This window comes from Anser cygnoides, chromosome 14, assembly GCF_040182565.1.
Source record: "Anser cygnoides isolate HZ-2024a breed goose chromosome 14, Taihu_goose_T2T_genome, whole genome shotgun sequence".
NCBI lineage: Eukaryota > Metazoa > Chordata > Aves > Anseriformes > Anatidae > Anser > Anser cygnoides.
This window is the reverse complement of record NC_089886.1, coordinates 18,836,139-18,860,885: the sequence shown is the minus strand read 5'-3', so window position 1 is coordinate 18,860,885 and position 24,747 is coordinate 18,836,139. Positions and strand designations below refer to the sequence as shown.

Genomic DNA, 24,747 nt, shown 5'->3' with positions numbered 1-24,747 from the left:
TTTTTGTTCTGACATTCCGATCACGCCTGAATGCTGAAAGAACCCAGTTCTTTTCTTGTAGTCTTCCTCTGGCCCTGAGACATATTTCCCATCTGCTCATACAGATGGCACGCTCACATGAATTTAGAAGAATGGTTTTCCAAACTTTGTTTTCTCTCTCCTTAAATTACATGGTTCTAGACTAGTAGAAGTAGAATGTGTTCCAGGGATGCCAACTCAGAAGGAAAATGTGTACACACATAAACACAGAGTTGTTTTCTTAAATGTGATTTAGCACAGAAACTACTCACTAAATGGCTACAGCAAATGCCTGCATTGCAGCTAAACAACCAACATTACAACCAGGGATAAGCATGGCTTAAAAACACTTTTCTGCAGATGTTTACATGTATCCCTTGAGTCTGGAGAACTTATCTGGAAATACCACAAGAACGGAATTTCTTGTAACATCCTAGTTTCTCTCCTTCTAAGCAGGATTAAATATTCTTCCAGGAAAGGCTTTCCTCTAGTCCTCTGCACATTGAGGGTCAAATAAAATTTAAATATGTGGAGGAAAAAAAAAAAGTCCCGAACCATCTAGACTTTTTAATTAAAAAGTATTACATATATTTTAGGAGTTTAGGTGATTACTATTTCTCAAAAACCGTATTTACCATTTGAAAAATCAGTAACAAAACAAGATAAAACAGCAGGTTAGCAGGTCAACTATTCTCTTCACAGGATGTGCACTGAAAACTAAATGAAAACATTTTGAAAAAAAATCACTAAAACTAGATATTTTGCTAGAATGAAAAATAATACCAAGCAAAAATAAAACATGAGGAAAAAAGTCCATTCATTTAAGAAGTAGTTTCAAACAGTGCCTTATAATAACGCTCATAACAGTGTATAGATAGTTTTTCTTTTACAATCACAACTAAAGCGTTACTACTTGTGACTACAAGAAACAGGAGGAATAAGATGTATGATCAATTCTAAACATAGACTCATAACATTTATTTTTCTTAGACATGCAAGGCCTTACAACTTCATTCGGAAAGCTGTCTGACCCTGCCCCAACTTACAACCTCCATCTCAGAATTCAACAGATTTTTGATTAAAAAGAAATGCAAATATTCATACATATATACATATGCTGTACACATATGGCAAATATACACATCATATATTTAAGCATGTGTACAGAAACATTATACATACATTTAACACCCATCTCATTATCTGAGTCTTGATCAGAGCACCCTGCAATAAGATTTTATGTATACCTTCCCTAAATGAAAATTTCCATTGTCACAATCACAGAGTACCAGCAAAAGTGATATGATTAAACACATTACAGAAAGAAAATCAGATAGATTTGTGTTGCTGTAATTCTAAATTATGCTAATATTTAAATTTCAATTCAAGATTAAGTGTTTGATGACCCTTATTTGTTTTCGGAATACATCTATGCAATGTCCTTGGAGCAACTTAAACTATTACACGGTTCTTTAGCTGATGGAGATTTTCTTGCTAATAGAGAGTAAATGCCACAGTTTATCTGTTAGGCTATAAAACTCAGAATTTCTTTCACTTCATTGCAATGTAGTAATCTTGGATAATAGAGCTGTTAATGGAAGAGATTCCTGTGACTTAAAGCTTTTTCCTTATTAAGCTTAATTGAATTAATTATTCACATACTAATGATTTAACAGCTACTCCGTATAAAATAGAAGCAAAAGACCCTCTTGAGTACTTATGCTATACTTAAAATCTAATAAAGGAACTGAAATAAAAAGATACCTTTGTTTTCTTTGAGATGGGGAGGTATTTAAAATCTGACTACCCTCTCTCCTGCTGTGGATGGAGGTGTTGTGAAATGATATCATCCCAAATCCTACAGAAAAATGCATCTTTAATCTATGAGTCCTTAATTGAAAAAGATACTTACGACATTCAGTGATCTCCTCTTTATTCCAAAAATTGCATCTTTCCTAAAATTGGCTCATTTTGTGAATGTGTTGCAATGTAGGAAGAATGGAACAGTGTGATTCTAAGGACAATGGAACAGATTTGTATCTATAGAACAGCTATCATCCCAAGGTGTATATCAAGGCTGGCATTTTATAATTCTTCATAATAATGCTTGGCACTTACATACTGTTTTATGGGATCAAAATACTTTACAAACTAATTAATTCATCTTCACAACATCCCTGTGAGAAGGTAGGTTTTACTATTCCAATTTAATAAATGGAGCAACTGAGGCAGAGGAGTTGTATGATTTGTTTCATGTCACAAAGGGAGCCTAGGTCTTCAGTTTGTAGACTAGAAATAGCAGCAGCAGTAGTTCTGTGGCAAATTCCTTGGGACCTTCAACTGAACTATTTGCATGAGTAAGAAAAACAGAATATGGCCCACATCTTGAGCCAGAGTTGATGCCTTGTCTAGTTAAAACTACAGTTAATTACCTTAAGGAATGTGCTGGGATTCAAGAAACCCAAGTTCCTTTCCTCATGTTTGATCTAATTGACTGTGCAAAGCAAGAGCTGGTAACGTGTCCTGCCCTGGGATTTCCAGATAATGAGATTGGGGGAATGCTGCTTCTTCTCTGCTCACACCCTTGGATGCTGTAGGAATTGTTAGTTCATATGCTTTGTACTCAAAATTCTACATAACTGTGCAGAATTCTTCTTAGGCAATTCAAATTTTCAGTCTCCATAATAGCTACACGACTTCAATTTGAGACAGTTTCTATTATATTTGCATTTATCTCTGCCTGTTTTCAAATGGCTCCTACTTTGAATGGTTGCATGCAAGATTTAAGGGTTCTTATAAATGTGTATGTATATTTTAACAGTTTGAATACAGAAATCCAATTCACCCCTTGTGCAAAACTCAACTGCATGCCAGACTGAGAATTAATTTTTAGCAAGTGTTGGCAACTGAAAGTTCAGTAATTGCTAATATGAACATGCACAGTAGCACACAAAATTACCCAGTTATCATAATAGAAACACTTGTTCACAGTATTGAGATTCTCAAGTTCAAACAAGTCTTACTCAAATTACTCTTCTCTTACTCTTTTGAATGCTTGTATAGGCCAGTATTGTCCTATTATGGCATTTGGTGCTATATGTTTACATGACATAGAAAGAATGACAAGGGGCATCCAAAGCTAAGAAAACCCTTATGTTTTAACTGTGTGTGACAACACTATGGTACCATTTAATTTCTTGTTTTAAGAAAAACTCTGGAAACTTTGCATTCCAGAAAATATTTTTGATCTGATTGTGTATCTCATTGTATGACATATCTTTCCACTGGGTCAAAATCCCTAGGACAGAGACAATAAAAGGACCTAATATCTAAGACTGTTAATGTTCTCCTCAGAATGGCATTTAATAAAATGGAAATAATGAACAGGTAAGCCACTACATGCATTTTATCCACGTAAGTATAGGGAATAAATTCAGAGTTTTTCCCCCTCAAACCCACATTACACTTTCAGTGGTGATTTGATATCCCTCACATGACATTTTTAACACCCCTTCTGAAGATATGCAGGATGTTTATGAAATTACAAAAATGGCAACACTATTGAGAAGTTTTTTAAAGAGGAAGCTGGCACTTCCAAAGACATAATTTTAATTCCAGATAGCACAAAAGATTTTATGATCCCAAAACAGAAAATTGGAAATTTAACTCCAAATTATCCAGGTTTTATTAAGAAATAAGCCCTATCAGGGGGAAAAAGTATTTTAAAAAAAGTAGCAAAATAAGAATCAGATGATTTACTGAAGGATGTCTGGTGTCAACAATTCACCTCTCAAATACTATGTTCCCCTGAAAACTAAAGGCACTTAGAAAGGGGATTGCTTTTCACGCTATCAGATAAGAAGCTCCACATGAGATGTTAGATTGCTGAAAAAATCTATTACACAATGAAAACGCCCAAGGCTGTTTTAGTACACTGTAGTGCAGAGGAGTCTATTTTACTTGCAACAGTGCAATTTTCCTTGCACCCAGAACAAAGTAAGTAGATAACAGAAGACACAGCTGAGAAGGTACAAAATCCAAGCATCCTTGACTACATTGAATCATTGAATTCACATGACTCAATGTTGGTAGAAAAAACAAACAATCAAAAAACAAACAAACAAACAAACAAAAAACAACAACCAAAGGCAGACAAAGGAAGATCCTCATCCCCATTTAAGAGAGATTAGGAGGTTTTATCTGTTGAATATGTTAGGAAACATTGGTTGGGCTGGAAACATACTCAACAACATATTAGATAAAACTTGACAATGAAAACTGTTAGGCTTTCAAATGGGACATGTCTTTCATGTTTGACAGAACTACACCTTCCTACTTCATTTTGTCTTTTGGCTAAAAAGGGTGGAAATGTTGCCATCTCCCAGCATTTGGCCCCTAGCAAAAGTTCTGGGTATATTTTGTTTTAAAACAAAAAAAACAAAACCACCAACAATAAAATCCACAAGCTTCAGTCACAAAAAGCATAAAACTATCCCCCTGAGAAAATGGGACATTCTTCGTTACACAGTCATCAGTCCTCAATGACTACACACTATCCCAGTGTTCACTTGTGAGGACTGTTAGAAGCGTAGAAGAGTAAAAATCTCTATAGATATCCTGGTGCAAAACCATGAGAAACATCTTTGTGTTCAGCCACTTCAACTATACTTAATCCTACTATTCTAGTATTTATTTCATCCTCGTTCTGACAAACATTACCCATATGCTTACATCCAGCAGAGAGACAAATTCCAGGAGGACCACCCCAAGAAACAGTTACACAAGTAGAAGCTCCAAATTGGCAAACGTAAGAGTCTTACTTGTCCCCCTTCTCAAAACATCCATTCTAACCTTGGGAAAAAAATAAAACCTAAAAGTTCCAATACTTCTTCAGGTAGAAAAAAATCAGAGAACTGTTTCTTCATGTCGTGGTTTAGCCCATCAGGCAGCTAAACACCACACAGCTGTTTGCTCATCTTCCTCCCACCCCTCCCCAAGAAAGATAAGTGAGAAAATTTGGGGGTGGAGGGTGGAAGGAAAAAGGTAAAAGCTCATGGGTTTAGCTGAAGCCAGTTAAATAGGACAGAAAAGGAAGCAATAACAATAGTAATAAAAAATAATATACAAAGCAAGTGGTGCACAATGCAATTGCTCACCACCTGCTGACCAATGCCCAACCAGACCACAAGAATCTACCCCCTTCACGCCAGCCAGCCCTCCCCCAGTTTTACTGTCCTGCATGGTGCCACACGGTACGGGATGGGTATGGGATGTCCCTGTGGTCACCCTGAGCCATCTGTCCTGTTCCTGTCCCCTCCCAGCTCCTGGAGCACCCCTGGTCTCCTCGCTGGCAGGGCAGCACGAGGAGTTAAAATGTCCTCGGCTCTGGGGGCACTGCTCTGCAACAGCTAAAACATCGGTGTGTTATCGGCATTATTCTACTCCTAAATCCAAAACACAGCATCATACCAACTAGTAGAAAGAAAATTAACTCCATCCCAGCTGAAGCCAGAACACTTACAACTACACAGAATGAACCAAAACACGTCAGAATTATCCGTCTGCATTTTGGAATAGATTTGATGTCAAAAGTCAGAGGAAAACTACATATATTCACTTAAGAAATAAATTTTATGTGCCATAGCAACTATTTCTGCTATGTGTACTATATAAATCAGCTATTTTCACATACAGAAATTTAACTAAAGCCATATCTTTTCATGAGTTCTGGCTGCATATGTTGTTCCAGATTTTTTCAACCTACAGTAAACTGATTATTTTTCTAGATTTGAATCTTCGTCCTCAAAATCCACATTTCTACACATGTTGTCAAAGCACTTAAATCCTAATGAAAGCCATCTTGTCTACCAATAATAATTTTCCCTGTAACGACTCTTCATTTCAGCCTGTAACTTGCAATTTTCTACCATTTTTGTGATTTGAGTGTATCATCTACTGAATGTCCTAGCCTTCACATATCTGGCAAAGAAATTTTCTTTTCAGATGGAATATGGAATAAAGTCATTTTTAAATTGCAAAAAAAGTAAAGTTCAGTCATTTTTTAGAATACCATCCTGAAACTTGCATGGAGAAAAACAAACATCTTTCCTTTATTTCTCCAAAACAAAAAGAGCTGGCAGCTATCCCTCAGAAATAAAAATCTTTCTGAAACGGAAAGTAACCAGTACATCACGTTATCTGTAAAAAAGCTGGTCACAGTTCAGTCATGCTCTTAACTAAAGCCCTACAGGAGCAACACTGCAGGCTATGAGAACATCGTAACTACCATATAGATGTCTACATTGACTGTTAGCCATTTCTCATTCTCTCTTTCCTCTCAGCGACGGCATAAGCCAGTTGCTTACAAAACAGTCTCCTAGATCTTCCTGAAATTTACCTTCACAGTGTTAAATCTAATCAGATCTCACATGCATACCATGTATGGGTTCTGCTTGGAAAAAAATGAAGAACAATGTTAAGAGATCACCACTTGCTACATCCAAAATAGAAATTAATTATAGGAGCATAGAAGAATGGGACAGCTATGTGTCTTCATTTTAAATTAAGACCATTTTTGTAATAAATCATTCACAATGCATTTAATTATGGCAATCAAGGTAAATGAACTTGAATTCATAGAAACACATGTATATGTGTGTATATATATTTATACATACATATTCATGTATGGAGAGGCAAGAAAGCAAAAAATTAATATTGATATTTAAAAGAATCTTAATTTTGTTGTATACATCTCAAAGTTCTTACTTTGTATGCCATTCAAAATATAAGCTAAAACAAATTAATAATAACAATGATTTCAGAACAGTAGTAGAGTGCAGGTATTTTTGTGTGTGTGTGTTGGGGGGGTGTTTAAGATAAGTGAAAACTAATGTTATGCCAAAATTAAATATATCACTATGATTGACACTTTAATCATGTAACTTTGAATTCATTTTAGATAAAATAGCTATTTAATATGATTTAAGGCTATAAAACAAACCTTAACATTAGAATCATAACATTCATTGCCACATGGCCCAGTAAAGGCAAAAGCAGAATATAGCCAATAGCATAATGGTGGGTTTTTTTGTTTTGTTTTGTTTTTTGTTTTTTAATCAGCATGTATGCTTACTCCATCTACCCCTGTGTTTGACCTCCAAAAACTTTCTGAAACTACTCTACTGAGTAGGTTTCAGGAGGCAAGGATTTTTTTTCCTCCTGCAAGGAGCAGGAGGAAGGATTTTTTAAATTTTACTACAAAGATTTGTCCATGGATCATTAATAATTAGGGAATATAAGAACAAATTTTGAGTGTAATTACCCAACTATCATAGAATTATACTCATAATCAGGTTTGCCTCTTGCCTTTGGCAATGCTTTTCTTAGAAATGAGCTGCATCCCAAGAATGACAGAGATAGAAACCTTACAGAATTGACAAGAAAAAGATAAAGCTAGAAACACACATACTCAAAAAAAAAAAAAAGTAATACAGTCTATACAACAAATTCCCAGCAAGCACTGTGATGCTATAATACAAACATATGTATAAACAGATGCAGTCAAGATTTATTTAAATCATTTTTTTTTGTTTTTTGTTTGTTCTTTTCCAAGAAACTGAGACCAAAGAAATATTTTTCATTGACAATCACTACATATTTTGCCTTTAAATGTTTTCATTTTCTTTCTAACCAGAACATGTCACAAAAGTTAGAAAAAAAACTAAGATTTTTTTTTTTTCATTTCAGGCATAGAGTTATGTTTCCTCCAAAACTCAGGAAAAGAGAGAGTGTGTGTATGCGTGTGTTATCTTGCAAGAAAGAATAAATGCAATGTTATCCTCTAATAATATGAAAGGTATATATTTTTAAAAAATGTGAAAATTAGAACTGTCAAAAAGAAAAAAAAGTAAGACTAAGCTTTTAGTTTCCACTTTTTTTTTTTTTTAACCAAATATATCATGTTTCTTTGGGAAACAAAAAATATAAAAAAACATTTTTCACAAATGTTTTAAGCATTTCTAGTGAAAAAAACTTGCCACGTGTTTCTTCTACAGAACAATCTTTTTTGAGTTCCACTTCCTGTTTACCAATATTATCAAATAGAGAAATATCAGTTAAGTAGTGAGAATGAAAAACAACTTGTCAGAAATAGCAATGAAAGAGTTAGAAATAGTTATTAAATCTGGTATTTATATAATAAATTGTTTCAGTCATGAATTGAAAATCATACTCAAAACCATAATGCTCTTATTACTCTCATTGTCAATACAAATGTGTTATGTAGTTACTTCATACTTTACTGTACTGTCAATAGAACTTTTCAACATTTTAAGGTGCCAAGTATCCATCATTTCATTCAACAATAACAAAAACTCAACTCGCTCCCAGCCATAGTGTCAACACCTGAACTGTTCTCACACAGAAAACACAACTACAGACAGTAAAAATTGGGAAATATCATAACCAGCATAAAATATCAGAATTTTCAAATCAAAGTGAATTCCATTTAGTTATAAACAACAAAACGTTTCTCTACAGTTCATAACAATATTTAGTCTGTGCTACAGATCTAGGAATGAAATGCATTGTTTCAAGTTTACATTAGTTAAATAAATAAATGGACTTAATTTGTATAATTTTTAATTAAATTCTCTACCTCATCTCAAGTGTTATACAAATTTCTGTGTTGGTGCTCTAAAAAAATAGTAATAAAAAAACCTAATTACTTATATACTATTCATCTGTGGTCATAACCAAGATGCCATACTTTTGATGGCTAACAAATCCCACTAGTCAATTCTGTTTATTTTTAGTTAATTGTTTTTGTAGGTTTAACAGCCCTTTACTTTTTAGGTAGAAAAAAAAAATAAAAAACTGTCAAACATAAGGAGAAGCACTGCCTCTTATCTTAAGGGTAGAGAAAGCTAAGGAGCCAGGAAAAGCCCAGATCTGTCCCACTAAGATGATGACATTGGTTTTAGGTTTTACAATGAAAGATGATATCAGCATGTCACACATTAGGAGAGTGCATCAAAACCATGAAGTGCATTGCTAAATGAACATTTGCACACTTTTCATCCGTCTTTGCTGAAGGTGAATCACCATCTGGCACAAACTGCAAGAGTCCAAGGATCACCCACACAGGAGGCATTTGATGCCAGACTCTAGCATAGTGGTGAGAGCACTGATCTGATATCAATCTCTTGATCTCAAGGAAAATGGTTTCTAAGAGATAAAAACCTACTATTCTGAGAAAGGCATTTCCTGGCATAATGGAGTAGGCTAAACTTTACTACCCTTTCCTACCTGAGGAAACTTTCAGATCAGGGCATCAATATTGAAGTCAAATGCCAAAAGCATTAAACCTGAAGTCCCAGAAGAACTTAGGACTTAGTTTTAGACATTTAAGTTCCAATTTAGGTAGCTATGATCTAAACAAGAGGCTCTAAGGAGAATTATACTTAAATATATGAAGATTAGTTACGTTTTCTCAGTGATCTCATTGATCTAAGGTAAGGATTCCAGAAACACCTGAATGTTTAATTTTAAAGTGCCATAAGAAAAGTAAAGGCATCTAGCATTTTCAAGACCAGTGATTTCTAACAGATTATCTTAATTAGATATGAACTTCATGATACGTATTTGTTAAAATGACAGAACTAAATACACAAGACTGTGCTGCTCTCCTTTACATCTGAGTAGAAAATAACCAAGTTAAAAATGCATCCTCCTTGTCCTCAGTTATAGGCAGACAGTAGAAAAATCTTACTGAAAATGAAAGATATACAGTAATAAAAGTTTTAAGAATAGTATTCCCCAAAATTAGTATTTTAAATTTTCCTCAATATGAAAATATCAGACATTCTAAATTAAAGTTCTGCAGTTTGTTTTTTTTTTTTTAAAGCCACTCAATGTTTTTTATCTTGTTACCTACTCACTCCATATTAAATTAGTCATCTCTTGCAGGAATGTATTTAAATTACCTCTCATGGGAGTTGCTTTTTCTAGGAATACTACCAAACAGACATTTTCCTCACTTGGACATCTGCTCAAGTTCTTCTGCTGATTTGTTCAGTCATTAAGAACTTGTTTATTTAACCACTGCTTTCCATGTAGTCATACGCTAACAACATTAGGTTGAAGGACATTTCAGGTCAAATGTCATCAGAAAAGTGATTTTCATGAGAGTAACATACACACCAATTAAATGCTCAAAAATATTTATAAAACATACCATTTAGTTAAACAATCAGTTCTGTTACATATTTTTTCCTTTTTTTCCCCTCTGATTATCATTTGGTATTTCTTATTTCAATTCCATTGTGGAAGCAGTTCTAAAACCAGCTTTTAATCCAGAATGTGTATTTACAATAGTATTTATAGCCTTATCTGTACCTAAGTATCTTTGAAGTGTACTAAAAATGGAAGCTTATCTCAAAACTTTATCACAAAAACCTTAATCCATTCTTAAAATACTTAGGTTGAAATTGTTTGTGGAATATCAGCAGTTTTATAGAATATAGCAATACAAAGAATAGCATTTGAAAAACGCAAAGAAAAGATACTAATTTGAAACTGTAGTTAAAAGACTAAAACTAGAAGAGTCAGAAATGGTTTGTACTGACCTTAGTCCATAAAGAACTGTCCCATCTGGATGCAAACGGATCATTCTGTTCTTCACAGTGACACCATGTACAAATGACTTCTTGTCATTCAGAAAATAGGTATCGGGAACCCATAGCTGATCAGCTACTCTATTGTCCAGAGTAAGGTTTAGAGGTATTACATTATATGACAGCCTCTTATCTCTCCATGCTTGCTGAAAGTACATTGTCAAGGTATAGTCCTGTGATTATAAAAAGAACAGAAAAATTGTTTGCATTGAAATAGCATACATATACAAAAGGTGCAAATACACATTTACACATTGTGACTTTTCTTGAAGGTAAACATTTCAGTTAGAATTTCTGTAAGTAATTTTATTTACTTTTACAGTACCAAAGAGCTTGTGTATACTTAATAAGAGAAATAAGTATATAGAAAAGTGTAATTGTGTATTGATATTTGGTGAATGACTTGTGCGTTCTTGTTTCAATATTAAAAAAAAAAAAAAGGAAAGTATTTTTAGATGGTTAACAACCAGCAATATCTATAGCACTTTACAAGCCTGCAAGTTCTAAAAAACAGAACATTTACAGATCTGAATTTCATCTCATGGTCTTCACTGAATTCAGTAAAGCAAGAACTCTGAATCTGCCCTTGTATCTCAAAAATTGCAGCTACCCATTCAAATACTTCTCTAAATTAAAATCTCTTCAAAGTCTGTTAACTTTCCCCTGGGCACTGAAATCAATGGGAAGTCTCCAAGGTTTCTATGCTACAGAGTCTTATGCTTATGCTTAATTTTACAGATGAAGTAACTCTGGTTACTTCAATGGGACGATTCAGAGAGCACAATTAAGCATCTGGCTAAATATTTGCAGTATTAGGAGACTGCCAGCTTTCTTTTGTCTCAGTGAAGGCCACTAATGAACAGTACTTGGGAGATATTTTTATGTTTTAGTGGACAAAATAATTACTAAAATTACTAAGACCTATTAAACAGACATAGAACATTCATTATATATTATACTATATTAAAAAAATCCATTAAAAATACATAAAGGGGCTGTATATCTGATCACAGGTCGCAGGGTCAAGGGCTGGAAAACAATACTGAAGGAACACCAAAGAAAAACTATTCTAAACCCACTCTTTTTTTTACCTTGTTCTACAAAATCATAATCAGACCTCACACTATTTGGATTGATCTGATCAGTCTTCAATAATTAGTGAGAACTGGTAGCTTACAAAAGCTTGTTTTCAACAAAAAAAAGTCACCGAAAACTTATTGACAGAGACAGGATTCAGCCATGTCACAGTATGAGAGCCTTCATCTATGCATCAGTCTGGGGCATTTGAAAACAAGAACACACACACACACCAATTTTGAAGAAATAATTACCTATTGTGGTAACATATCACAAACTAATTTCTAGCATTGAAAAACTGAGAAGATCTTATAAGGTATGAACATTTTGTTGCATAAATTGCAATGTGAGTTCTCAGTTAGGAATAGAGTCTGCTTTCAAGAACATCCCACCTACATCTGAAGAATGTTACTGTTGTGCTTCGGCACTGTACTGCAATATTTGCTTCATAAACAGATACTGGAAAATGTTCAGTCATATATTGCCAGAAAGAAAATGTATTAGTCTTCTTTATAATAACATACCACAACATAAAGTAGACGAGCTGTAGCAATTGCTCCCCTATGATCCTCGGGATATTGCATTTTATGCCTATTCTAAAGTATAACCTACATGTATTAACATAAAACATATATATAGACCATTCTTCCCTCCTCTTTACACCTCAGTAAAAGCAGAAAAGGAAAGGAAGAAGAAAACTAAACAAGCATGGCTCAGTGCATAAAAATGGATTACATAAACCTGTAAATTTGGAGCACTGGTATAGCAGAAGGAAAAGCCAAGTCATCATGCTGGAGTTCAGAACCAAACACACTGTGTTCCAGAAACAGAGCTGGTGTACCAACTAAAAATTAGTTGGCATCAAATGGCCCTAGATTTCAGATGTGCTGTTTTTGATGGTTGAAATCGGATACCTTAAATATACATATATACATTTTCATAAAACTCTCACAGCCTTTTGAATTTTTTTTGGGGGGGGGGGGGAGGGGGAGGGAGGGAGGGAGGGAGGTAGCGGAGGTATAGGCACTTTGAAGTTAAGAACATCATTACCTTGCAAAATTATTACAAAGAATAAAAGTCTTAAAATTTCACAATAAATATGGGAATTCCCCTCTATTCTAAAGATAAACATCAAAACAGACACGCAAATGTCTTTTAGGAAGACGGGCACACAAAAGGCTGTGAAGAAGTGGAAGAAATGAAATGTCTAGGAAAGGATGATTTTACTTTGGTAAGACCGTAGCATCCTATTAAATTCACAGAACAGGATTTTTAGAAGCATAGTTTAAGTATAGAGATGAAGCAGGAGCCAACTCATTTGAGAAGCCTGGCACAATACACTAATTACAATAGGATGAAAGAATAATGAAACAAAACCTCACAATGACTGTGCTGACTATGCTCTGTACACCATTACACAGACAAAATATGGGTGCATAGAATATTTAAAGTACTTGCATTTAGATACAAGTGTAAAAATATAGGTTTGTCAGTCACCCTGAACATGAGGCTTAAAAAATACATTGTGCAAATTTCTACTAGCATAGACAAATTTACAAATAAAACCTAGAAGAGACAATTAGTATATTTTCTTAACATACACAAATATTATTATTTTGTACAGCTTCTATCATCCCATTGTTTACAGACATTTTCACTTGGCAAACTTTCTGATTCTATCCCAATGCAGAAATGGAGGCAACAGAAAATGGATGGCTACTAACATTCTATCCTGATCCAAGAAGAGATCTCTTTTCCTCACCAGTAAAATTTCAGCTTCTCAGTTTTCCTCCATTATTTCACACAATATACAGAAAGTAACAAATAATTTTAAGGCAATTTTTCCTCATACCATAATAAAAAATTTTATTTTTCAGTATAAGTTAAATTTTTACCATATTCATAAATATTTTTATCCTGAGTTCATGAGTTATCTTTGTGTGGTAGTTGTCTGGAAACACATTTGCTGCTGGAACCATGTATACAATGGGAAATTTAAACCCAAATTTAGATCGATAGAATTATTACAGACAGCCAAGTTGTCAGTTAATGGCCAATGATCCATGGAAAGTTACAGTGCAGGAAAGCATTAAATCTGAAGACGGGCACTACTACTTATATTGTCTTATTTATATTCATCTTATATACATACACACGCACACACAAACACATATATATGTATAAAGAAGAATAAAGGCAAAGAAGATCTAGGCAAAAAAAGAAATAAACCTCCTGAATGTGCACAATGAAATGGGAGTCTAATGCCAAGGATGGAGACAGATGTAAATTTTTTTCAAACCATTTAAGAGGATACTCCAAATTGACAATAACAACATTTAAAATACAGCTTTTTTTTTTTTTTTCCTTCTACATTACAGAAAACAAGGCTGATTCACAGTATCGCCTGACAATGTGTACCAGCACTTTTATTAACAGGGATATAACGCAGCTACTGAAACACTTTGGAAGTAATAAAATCAGAACAGTTAGGTGAAGAAAAATAACTAAGTATAAGGAACATTTTGTGTTTTATAAATATGACATACAGCAGCAGGGAGTTGAATAAGCTATTTATTTCTACTCATTAGTAATGAATGGAGAACTCATTTGCGATTTGGCTTAAGTCCCTTCTCATCGCTTTCCTGGTTATTTCTAACTCGCATAAATAAATGCTTTACTGCATTTCCCAGTATGGCATTTTTAAAGCCAGCTAATTTTCTTTGAAAATGCTTGAAGCTGAAGATTTTGCCTGAATGCTATATTTAACATGTACGTTTAAAACAAAATGTCTGTTGATGACATATTTAAAAGTGCTGCTTAAGTAATTATGAAAAATATACATCTACACTGCAAAATATATCTTAATATATTAAAAGTTATATACTCAAGAAGAAAGGAGTAAATGTTAAGTCTATTCCCTCCTTAGACTTAAATGAAGTTACCAACGAAGGATGCAGTTGCACTGAAGCACACGGCATGTTTCACTACCCAAACAATACAGAAAACAAGCCAAAATGGAAGCACTTCAAGCTAAAGCAGCTTCAGCAAATTTACTTCAAAAGCAATGGCTTTCCCTGAGAGCTGTTCACTGAACACCCTTTCAATCCTTATTTTCTTCTAAAACAACCATTGCAACACATTCCATCCATAACTCCCTATCTCATATATCAAGAAAATTACCATGGAAAGTCTGTTCTATTACCATTGGAGACACCACAAAGTGACTTACATGAAAGCAGAATAGAATGGATAATAAAAAAGAAATGCTAAAATAAATTGTCATGCCCTTTCTAAAAAACGTATTTTTCACATTCTGTAAACATTCACTTCAAAAATGACAATGAATACTTCATTGACATCAAGATCCTTACACAAAGTTCAAGTAGAACTCTCTTGATCCATCAAATCCCACTTCCCAAAGCCATGAAACACTTCTTGTCATTTATGTCTGCTAAAATTTCATGGTTGATTTTTCTTAATGGGAATTGTATGATCTGAAGTCTACAATATTTCCAAAAAGAAAAAGATCCCAATACCTAAGATCACCATTTATTTTGCAGCAACTATCCCCAAGTTATTTATCAGCAATTCTCATTTCTCAACTGAACAAATAAACGAAGATGTGCTGTTTACCTTCTGCAACATAGTTCTTAGAAAAACACAGTATTATTGAATCACACAAGAGACTTGTGTAGGAAAGCCAAGCAAATGTTAGTAGAGCTTGAGTACTAGACATAAAACTTCTTTCTACCGATTTTATGAAATTTGCAGTAAGGGACTGCTTATCATTTCAGTGACAAGACCATGAATATTTGTCTCCTTAGCACTACTGACAGTAGCCAACATTGACATTGTTTCTCCACAGTGATTTATACACTGCACTGTGATGCAGTATCATTGTATTTTGTGCACTCCAATGAAATTAAGCAGTTATGGCTAATGTGTTCCCTGTCAGCTCAATTAGTTTAGCAAGACACTAAGACACTTGATTTTCATTTCTGACAGTCACCCGGACTGAACAATGATACTGCACTTTTACTGATCGAGCAATCTGCACGTCGTTCCACTCAAAAAGCATATGCCATGAGTCTTTTAGCTTTCTAACTTGCTGTCTGTTGATAATAAGACAAAGATTGATAAAAGTGAACTTGGACTGAAGGCTTTAATCTAACTGCTATTTGCTCTAGAATCACACATTTGATATCTTCCGATTTTTCTCTTTCGAAAGGATCTTGTCCTCTCTTTGCACGATTTTCATTTGAACAATCCAAATGCGAAGTAAGATGAATAGTCTAAACTGTACTCACTTGAAATAAAAGTTATGGAAACTGTATTTTTTTCCTCAAGACAGAAAATTAAGTGGTATTATTTAGTTGGGTTTCTGAAGTACAATAAGCTATTTTAAGCTACAAGAAATATCCAAAATGTTTATTTATAATTGCATTTGAAATATTTCTTTACTTGTATATTTCTATGTTATTCTTGTAGAGAGAATAATTCTGAGTTCCTATGTAATGGTACAATGCTACAGATCTTCAGCGAGGTAAGTACCTAGAAGAGCAACCATTTATATTGCTATTAATTCCAGGTTTCCCTTTACTGTAGGTTGTTTATAGCAGCATTTCAAAAGAGTAAAAATATTATTAAAAATTATAAAGAATAAGGAAAAAACACATCTGCTTAAATAGAGTGGAAATAAACTGGTGATTAAGCAGACCACCAGAGATGTAATTAGAAAGTCTGATTAGTGTAAATGGCGAATGAAGCTATTGTTTTGAAGAGACTGCTACCAGAATGTTGTATTACTTACTGATAGTTTTAAATAATCTTAAAACAAAAGTTTAAAATATTTTTTTCCAAAATAAGAATGCAGTAATTGATAGTGAGATTCCATCTGGGTAAAACACGGGAATTTTGTGTTTAGATGCAGAGCTGAACTAGCATGACATTTGGGCAACTATTCCTTTTCCTGGTGCTTTACAGTTTCTTGAGATACTAGCGTATATGCGAATCCTTAGGAACATATTTATAAAGTAAAAGAATTGCCAAGTCAATGCTGCTCCATATCATTGTAAATAACGTCTGAACAACTTACAAAATTATTAATAAAATGAGTGGTTCTTCATTTAGAGCATGTGATACTCATTTTTATGATAAGTATTTGCATTATTTTTCAAGGAAAGTATCAAATAATATATTACCAGAAAACAACATATGCACATGTACATATATGCATCTTTTAAATATAGCCCTGCTGATGAACAATCTTTCCATCAAAGATCACTCCAAGGCAAGGAGACCCCAATGACAGAAGAGCCATTACTGTGCCTGTTGTGATAGCTAGCTCCACCTGCCTGTTCACATCTAAAAGGCTGCACAACTAACCCTAAATTCCCAACTGCAGGCTTTGGTCCAATAGAAACTGAGTCTTAACGAGAATAAAACAGTTTGAGGTGCACTCAGCATTTTACTACTAGAACAGGTTATTTACATCCTTCATAGTTTGCCAAAAGACAAGGATAGAGAAACTGGCTGCCCGTTACAAAACCTGTTAAACACACAAACAAGTACAGTCCTTCCCTCTAACATGCAACCTGCTGACATTTTAAGGAGTCCTGCATCACCTTGCTTAACCTTACAGGGTGTTCATTTGTTCTGAACTACTGACAATCATCAACAACGCAAGATATTTCAGCTTCAAGAGTGAAGGTCTGAAGTGCTATAAGCAGAGCATTGTCAGTATTTTCTAAACTTGCAAATTTTACTGTACAGGTAATTCCCCAGATTGCAAACTAAACCAGAAAAAAATCTCCTCCCCCCCAAAAAAATTATAAAAAATCTCAAAGTAATCACTTCTGCTGCTTCAGCATTGCTGAAATGGAAGTATATTCATGCTACGAAGATACAGTGGATCTCTGAGGAGAAGAGGAATTCTAAATGCTTACAATACCCCTGAAAAAAGCAATTGCAACACTCCAATTGACATCACATCAGTGATGACACAGTCCTCCCTTCAAAAATGTTAAAACAAACTACAAAGGGATCACAATGAAAAAGTATACATTTGTTTTTAATATTAAAAAAGAGAGAAACATTTGACCAATTTGATTATCTGAGCTTTAAACAGGATTTGTAAGCTTTTTGCTGTTGAGAGATGTAATATTCTAATAAAAGTGTGTCCCTTCTGCGATCCCATTTAATTAGGCTGCCTAAGGATGCACCTCTAGAAAAACAAAAATACTATATATTTTATTTGGGCACATAGATGAAGGAAATGACTTCGCTATATTTAGGGGTTTATTATTTTATTGTTTTATTGTGTTGGGGGGTGTGTGTGTGGGCGGGGGGTGGGTGTTCTGTTGTTGTTGTTTAACCAAGCAGATTATTTTACTAGTATTTCCTTTCAGGTAAAAAGCTATCTTTCTTCTCAGCAATGAAGAATTTTCTGCAACATAAATTCCCCAGTGGATACACTAAGGAAAGCATAGATGCATGTACAAACACACCTACATGCACACACACATTCTTCATTTTCCTTAACATTTTCAAGTCATTTTTCTATTCTGCTGTTCTGTTAAATATAAATGGTAATACCCTATGTCAAACTACTTCATATTCCCTCTGTATCATGGAATAACAAAATGCTTTAGTTTGCTTTCAGATACATTTTCTGGCCTTCAGGATTTTTTTTCTCCTATGAATTCTTGCATGGGTGAGAATACTATTAGTTTTTGATTTGCTTGTGGCATTGTATCTGCACAAATTAAAAAAATAAAATATTAATCTATGTGACAATGCACTTTTGATCTAAAGAGGACCAAAGATATCTCCTCTGATAACCTTGCTATAAGTATAACCATTCTTAAACTGTTTGAAAATAAAGAAATAATGGTGGGCTAAGTGTGAATGTTAATCAATACTAAGTCACTATCTTGAGCCTTACACAAGTGTTACATACCAACTCCATGTTACTGGCAAAGATGTAAGGAAAGGTGAAAAGCTCAGACTAAAGTATTCAGTCACAAAAATTTTAGGGTGCATCAGCATGAAATTAGTAATTGATCTGGGCAACCCTATATATTTTTTTCCCCAAAAATTTAACTGAAATTGCAGTCAATAGTTTTGATTACAGTACCCTGTTATACCAGCATTGGAAACATGGACAAAAACAAAGCTGCTTTTCCAAATGTTGCCCTAAACATGATGCCTGATAACTCAGATAACTCATTAATTCATGAGATAATCACTGACTTCAGTGCTCGTTTTGACACTGAATGCTGCCCTCATTATCTCTTTGAACTTGGAATAACCTTAAGCAAGATTCAGTTACAATTCCTTTTTATCAAAGCAGTTATGGTTATCTTATATTTGAAACATTTTAAACTAAATCATTTACACTGAAGATTACATTCCATTAAAAAATCAAAACTTTAAAGTAAATTTTAAGATCACCTCACAAAGTAGCATTTAATCCTATTAAATAACATTCTCATGGGCAACATTGAAATAATAGAGACTGAGTGGGAGTAGGAAAAGGAGTTGGAGGAAAAGTTTTTAGAAAAATCCCTCCAAGATTTGTTTGTTTAAAAACAGTATGCATCACATTTTATTTACTAATGTATAACTGGAATAAAGTTAGACTAATTTATTCCGTTAGCCTCTAATGGTCTCCAAGAGCTTGCTTCACAGAAATTTACAGGAGAAAAACACCTGGGACTGTGCATAACATATCCCAGTTTATTTATTTGGCTCTGTTTTAATTCTAAATGAACCCAGAGTCCTTCTCCTTCTATTTCTGTGTGACAGAATATGTACGTGGAGTTTTCAGGTTGGAAGTGTCGACAAAGTTCAGGTGAGTGATTATACTATTTTTTCCTTGTCATTTTAGGTTTGCAAAGGAAAGAATTAATCTGTAAGGATTAGCATTTTAAAATAAAAAATTCAACTACTAAATTCTACTACTAATCACGTTAGATTTTTATGCTGTTTTTCTTGGCCTTGTGTTTTTCAGTGTAAATAAAAATAATAATAATTAAAAAAATGGTAGAAAACCCGGATACCCACCTTGCTCTTATCACATGAACCCACTTTGGGAGCACAGATGGAAATAGTTCCAGGCAATGGTAATCTGCCCATTATTTTTAAAGCCATTCCCCACTCACATACAAAGCACCAGCAGCAATTCATTTCTGTTAAACACTTTCACAGATCCTGCTACTCTCCATCTCTCTGGCCTGCTGATTCCAAGAAGTTCTCTAAAATGCTTCATTAATCTGTTAGTGACAAACTGATGTCTCTAAAGCAGCAATGTACTCTGGGGAGTACAAATCTCCCACAGATAGGTTGTTATAAGCATTTATATATCATGGTCTAATACGCTGGAGGCTACACACTGCACTTCAGACTAATGTGTTTCCTTCCTGTTTACATATAAATCTTGTGGGAATAGACCAAACACCCTGATTCAGCTGCCCTCCTCCTCTCTTGAATCCTCTAACCTTACATACAGATTTCACGGGGTTGAACAGTGAGGAGTGTGAGGATGAAAAAAAAAAACAAAAACAACAAAAAAAATAGTGCCATGTCATCTAGGGTTTTTCAGTATTTTAAATGCTCTCCCCATAACCCAGGATGTGACAGGCTGCTTCTCTCAAAAATGTCAGGCACTACAGAGAGCTGGCAGCACTTCAGTAAAAGGACAATTTTAAGTAAGTACATATCATTTCTTTCATAGTGATGACAAGCCTGTGGAAACTGACAGAAAGTCCAATTTGCATGGCAGCCGAATGCTTCAGCAAAGAGAATACACTTTGTAGAAACACTTCCAAGAAAATCAGTGATGTATTCAGATGAAAAATAAATGAATATTATTATATTCTACGGTGAAAAGTTTGGGGAAAAATAATCTGGAAAAACATTGCATCTTTAATAATCATTGCACCTGCATTAATTATACTTTAAATTGTTTATGGTTCAGCAATACCAAAGCCTATTGGAACAACCCACAGGGAAGAATTTCCATTTTGAGTGCCTCTATTACAAAGGTCTATTTTCCCTGACAGACACAAAAAACTTCTTAGTAAAGAACAGCTGCAATGCCCACAAAAACAAACAAAAATCCCAAACCCACCTAATTTTCATAACCAATCTGCATATTTAAGCTACAAGAAACCAACACAAAATTAACACAGGAAGGATTTGCAGGAAAAGTACTATGTCATTATTTTCACAATTAGTGTGGTCACAATCAACACAACATTTTAGTAACAATGAAATTTAAATTTGCATTTAGAAAGAAATTTCTTACGCTTCAAAACAAAAACAAACAGGACGGTTACTCAAATATCACAATGACTGCAGTTTAATTTGTTTGCTTTAAAATCTCTGATGTCTAATATTTACAGCCACTACACACTACAGCTTCTACCTATTCTGTTTAGTGTATTTTTATCCCAAAATATGTGTGCAAACATGTGTTAGTTGCTTGGTAATTCCCACAGTCATTCTCACAACTATTTGAGCCACTTAGAAATAAACAGGACTTATTCAATGTTGAGTTTTAACGGCAAGACCAGTTGTTCTCTAGACACCCAGTACCCTGAACTGGTAGAAGGGGATGGGGAGCAGGATGTGGCCCTCACAATCCACGAGGAAATGGTTGGCGACCTGCTACAGCACTTAGATGTATGCAAGTCAATGGGGCCAGATGGGATCTACCCGAGGGTGCTGGAAGAACTGGTGGAAGAGCTGACCAAGCCACTTTCTATCATTTATCACGGGAGGTCCCAGTCGACTGGCAGCTAGCAAATGTGATGCGAATCTACAAGAAGGGCCGGAAGGTAGACTCGGGAGACTACAGGCCTGTTAGTTTGACCTCAGTGCCAGGGAAGCTCACGGAGCAGATGATCTTGAGTGTCATCACGCAGCACTTGCAGGGCAAGCAGGTAATCAGGCCTCGTCACCATGAGTTTATGAAAGGCAGGTCCTGCTTGACAAACCTGATCTCCTTCTATGACAAAGTGGCACGCTTGGTGGATGAGGGAAAGGCTGTGGATGATGTGGTCTACCTTGGCTTCAGTAAGGCTTTTGACATCGTTTCCCACAACATTCTCCTCAATAAATTGGCTGCTCTTGGCTTGGACTGGCGTACACTTCATTGGGTTAGAAACTGGCTGGGTATCCGGGCCCAAAGAGTTGTAGTGAATGGCGTTAAATCCAGCTGGAGGCCAGTCATTAGCGGAGTACCCCAGGACTCAGTACTGGGGCCAGTCCTCTTTAACATCTTTATCGATGATCTGGATGAGGGGATCGAGTACACCCTCAGTAAGTTTGCAGATGACACCAAGTTAGGTGCGTGTGTCAATCTGCTCAAGGGTAGGGGCTCTGCAGGAGGATCTGGATAAGCTGGACCGATGGGCTGAGGCCAACTGTATGAGGTTCAACAAGGCCAAGTGCCGAGTCCTGCACTTGGGGCACAACAACCCCAAGCAGCGCTACAGGCTGGGAGATGAGTGGCTGGAAAACTGCCTGGCAGAGAAGGACCTGGGAGTATTGGTTGATAGTCGGCTGAATATGAGCCAGCAGTGTGCTCAGGTGGCCAAGAAGGCCAACAGCATCCTGGTTTGCATAACAAACAGTGTGGCCAGCAGGTCTAAGGAGGTGATTGTCCCCCTGTACTCGGCTCTGGTAAGGCCACACCTCGAGTACTGTGTTCAGTTTTGGGCCCCTTGCAACACGGACATTGAGATGCTCGAGCAAGTCCAGAGAAGGGCAACGAAGTTGGTGAGGGGTCTGGAGAACAAGTCTTACGAGGAGCGGCTGAGGGAGCTGGGTCTGTTCAGCCTGGAGAAAAGAAGACTGTGAGGGGATCTCATCAATGTTTATAAATACCTGACGTGTGGGAGACAGAGGGATTTGGCCAACCTCTTTTCAGTGGTTTGTTGGGACAGGACAAGGGGTAATGGCCACAAAATGGAGCACAGGAAGTTCCACACCTACATGAGAAAGAACTTCTTCACAGTGAGGGTGACGGAGCACTGGAACAGGCTGCCCAGGGAGGCTGTGGAGTCTCCTTCTCTAGAGATATTCAAGGACACCTACACTGTCTGGACACCTACCTGGGCAGCCTGCTCTAAGGAACCTGCTTTGGCAAGGGGGGTTGGACCCGATGATCTCTCGAGGTCCCTTCCAACCCCTACAATTCTGTGATTCTGTCAACTGTTTCACAGCTGGAAACATCAAGAGAAAGACAGAAGTTTGCCTTTTCTCAAAGCAAAAAAGGTAAAGGGTTAATTGGAAATGACATGAAAAACATTTATTTCTGGGCATTAAAGCACTGAATTAAAAAAAAAAAAGTATCTATATATGTATTGTTCCAGCAAAGTAATTGTATTTTCATAATAAAAACAACCTTCTCCTTAACATGTAATTGTGTGCCCGCCTACCTCTTTTATAATTTAAGACCAGGTAAGAAAAAAAACAAAACACGATTGGCTCTCCGTCACTGATACCCATACGTATGTTCACTGTTATCCCCTGCCAAATAAACTGCCATTGCACTGTACAAATTACAGTTCCATAACACGTTAAATTCCAGTTATACAGTATCCATAGCTGCACAGTTCCATAACCCATAGTAAGCATATATATTTTTGAATGCATACACATTACTAAGAAAACCCATTCTGAACAATTCAAGCACACACAAAAGTAATAAATAGAAATCAAAAAGCCCTGTTATGACTCCTCTGAGACTGTCCTGAAAGTAACAACCCTCTCTGGGTCTCTCTTGGCAGCTTGGCCAGTCTTGAGTTTGTTTGGTTGTTGGAGTTTGCTTTGTACCTTCACGATAAAAATTTGGTTTAATATTTTAGTCTTATCGGCTTCAAGAAGACATTAGCTGAAATGTTTTGTTTATTCTCTTGAATGATTAGACTTTAAGCTATTGCAGCACAGCTTTAGCAGGTGTTGAACAAGCAAAATCTCAAATAGCTCAGACTTCCAGACACTACCTCATATGTGCTTTATACAGTATTTCTGCCTGAGCAGCCTACATGTTAGATGGCAAGCAGAACACATTGATTTGAAATCCACTAGTTTGTAGATGTTTAATTCATACGTGAAACGCGTGCATTTATACATCAGTTCACTGGCTTGATTTAGCACACATTTATTCTTTTAAAATACCATGGTTTCCTGCTCAAGAGTCACAAAAACACTTTACAATGTATTCTTATATTGCTATACACTAGTTAGTTGAAATTTATGATTTTTTTAAAGAAATGATTTTGTGACACATTCTTGACAATGTCGAAGTGATATACAAATTCTAAGACTTTCCTTTTTGAAAGGATTTTGCCCAGTTTGAAAAAGTGAAATCTAAGTGCTACACTTGTCAAGAAGGGTGTTTCACTGAAGTGTCAGTTATTTCTCATTCTCTCTTATCTTCCTCACTCCCATTATGAAGAAAGCCAGCACAAAATCCTCAGCACTGTTACTTACACCCCAGAAGTTTGTTCCATAGGGTTTTGCTTATCAGTGCCCTACTCTTGAATTCCAGTCATCACCTTTTCCATGGAAGTTTCAGAAAGTTGCTACTACAATTGCAATATGAGAAAGGACTCAGATTCATGTTTGTAAGGAGATACAACAACATTCATTTTTGATCCCAACATCACTGAAAAAGGAGGCTTAGGTTCCTTTATAGACAGTTTTTTTGTTGTTGTTTTTTATTTTGTTTCCAGCTGGTCCATAATCAACCATTAACAGCTTGATATTTTCATTACTCTAGAAAGAACTACAGGAAAAAGATATTAAAACTGTAAAAAGAAGTTAATACACGAGTAGTAACCCATATGCACTACTTTATTATTGAAGAGATATTAGCAGTAGTATTATTTTGAGACAAATGTGCCATTTCTTATACTGTTTAAGGTATAACTTTAATTAAAAATCAGTTAAACTAAGAATAGATGAT

General features: G+C 35.4%; 1 protein-coding gene across 9 annotated transcripts in view; it reads right to left on the bottom strand.

Moving 5' to 3' along the window:
• The window catches only part of GABRB2 (gamma-aminobutyric acid type A receptor subunit beta2), a 162,796-nt gene that overhangs the window by 93,424 nt on the left and 44,625 nt on the right, over positions 1-24,747 (bottom strand). For all 9 annotated transcript variants that reach the window (XM_013178462.3, XM_048064692.2, XM_048064694.2 and 6 more), the window contains one exon: positions 10,647-10,867. In XM_013178462.3, coding sequence (XP_013033916.1) covers positions 10,647-10,867 — 221 coding nt within the window. The remainder of the gene's footprint in view (positions 1-10,646; positions 10,868-24,747) is intronic.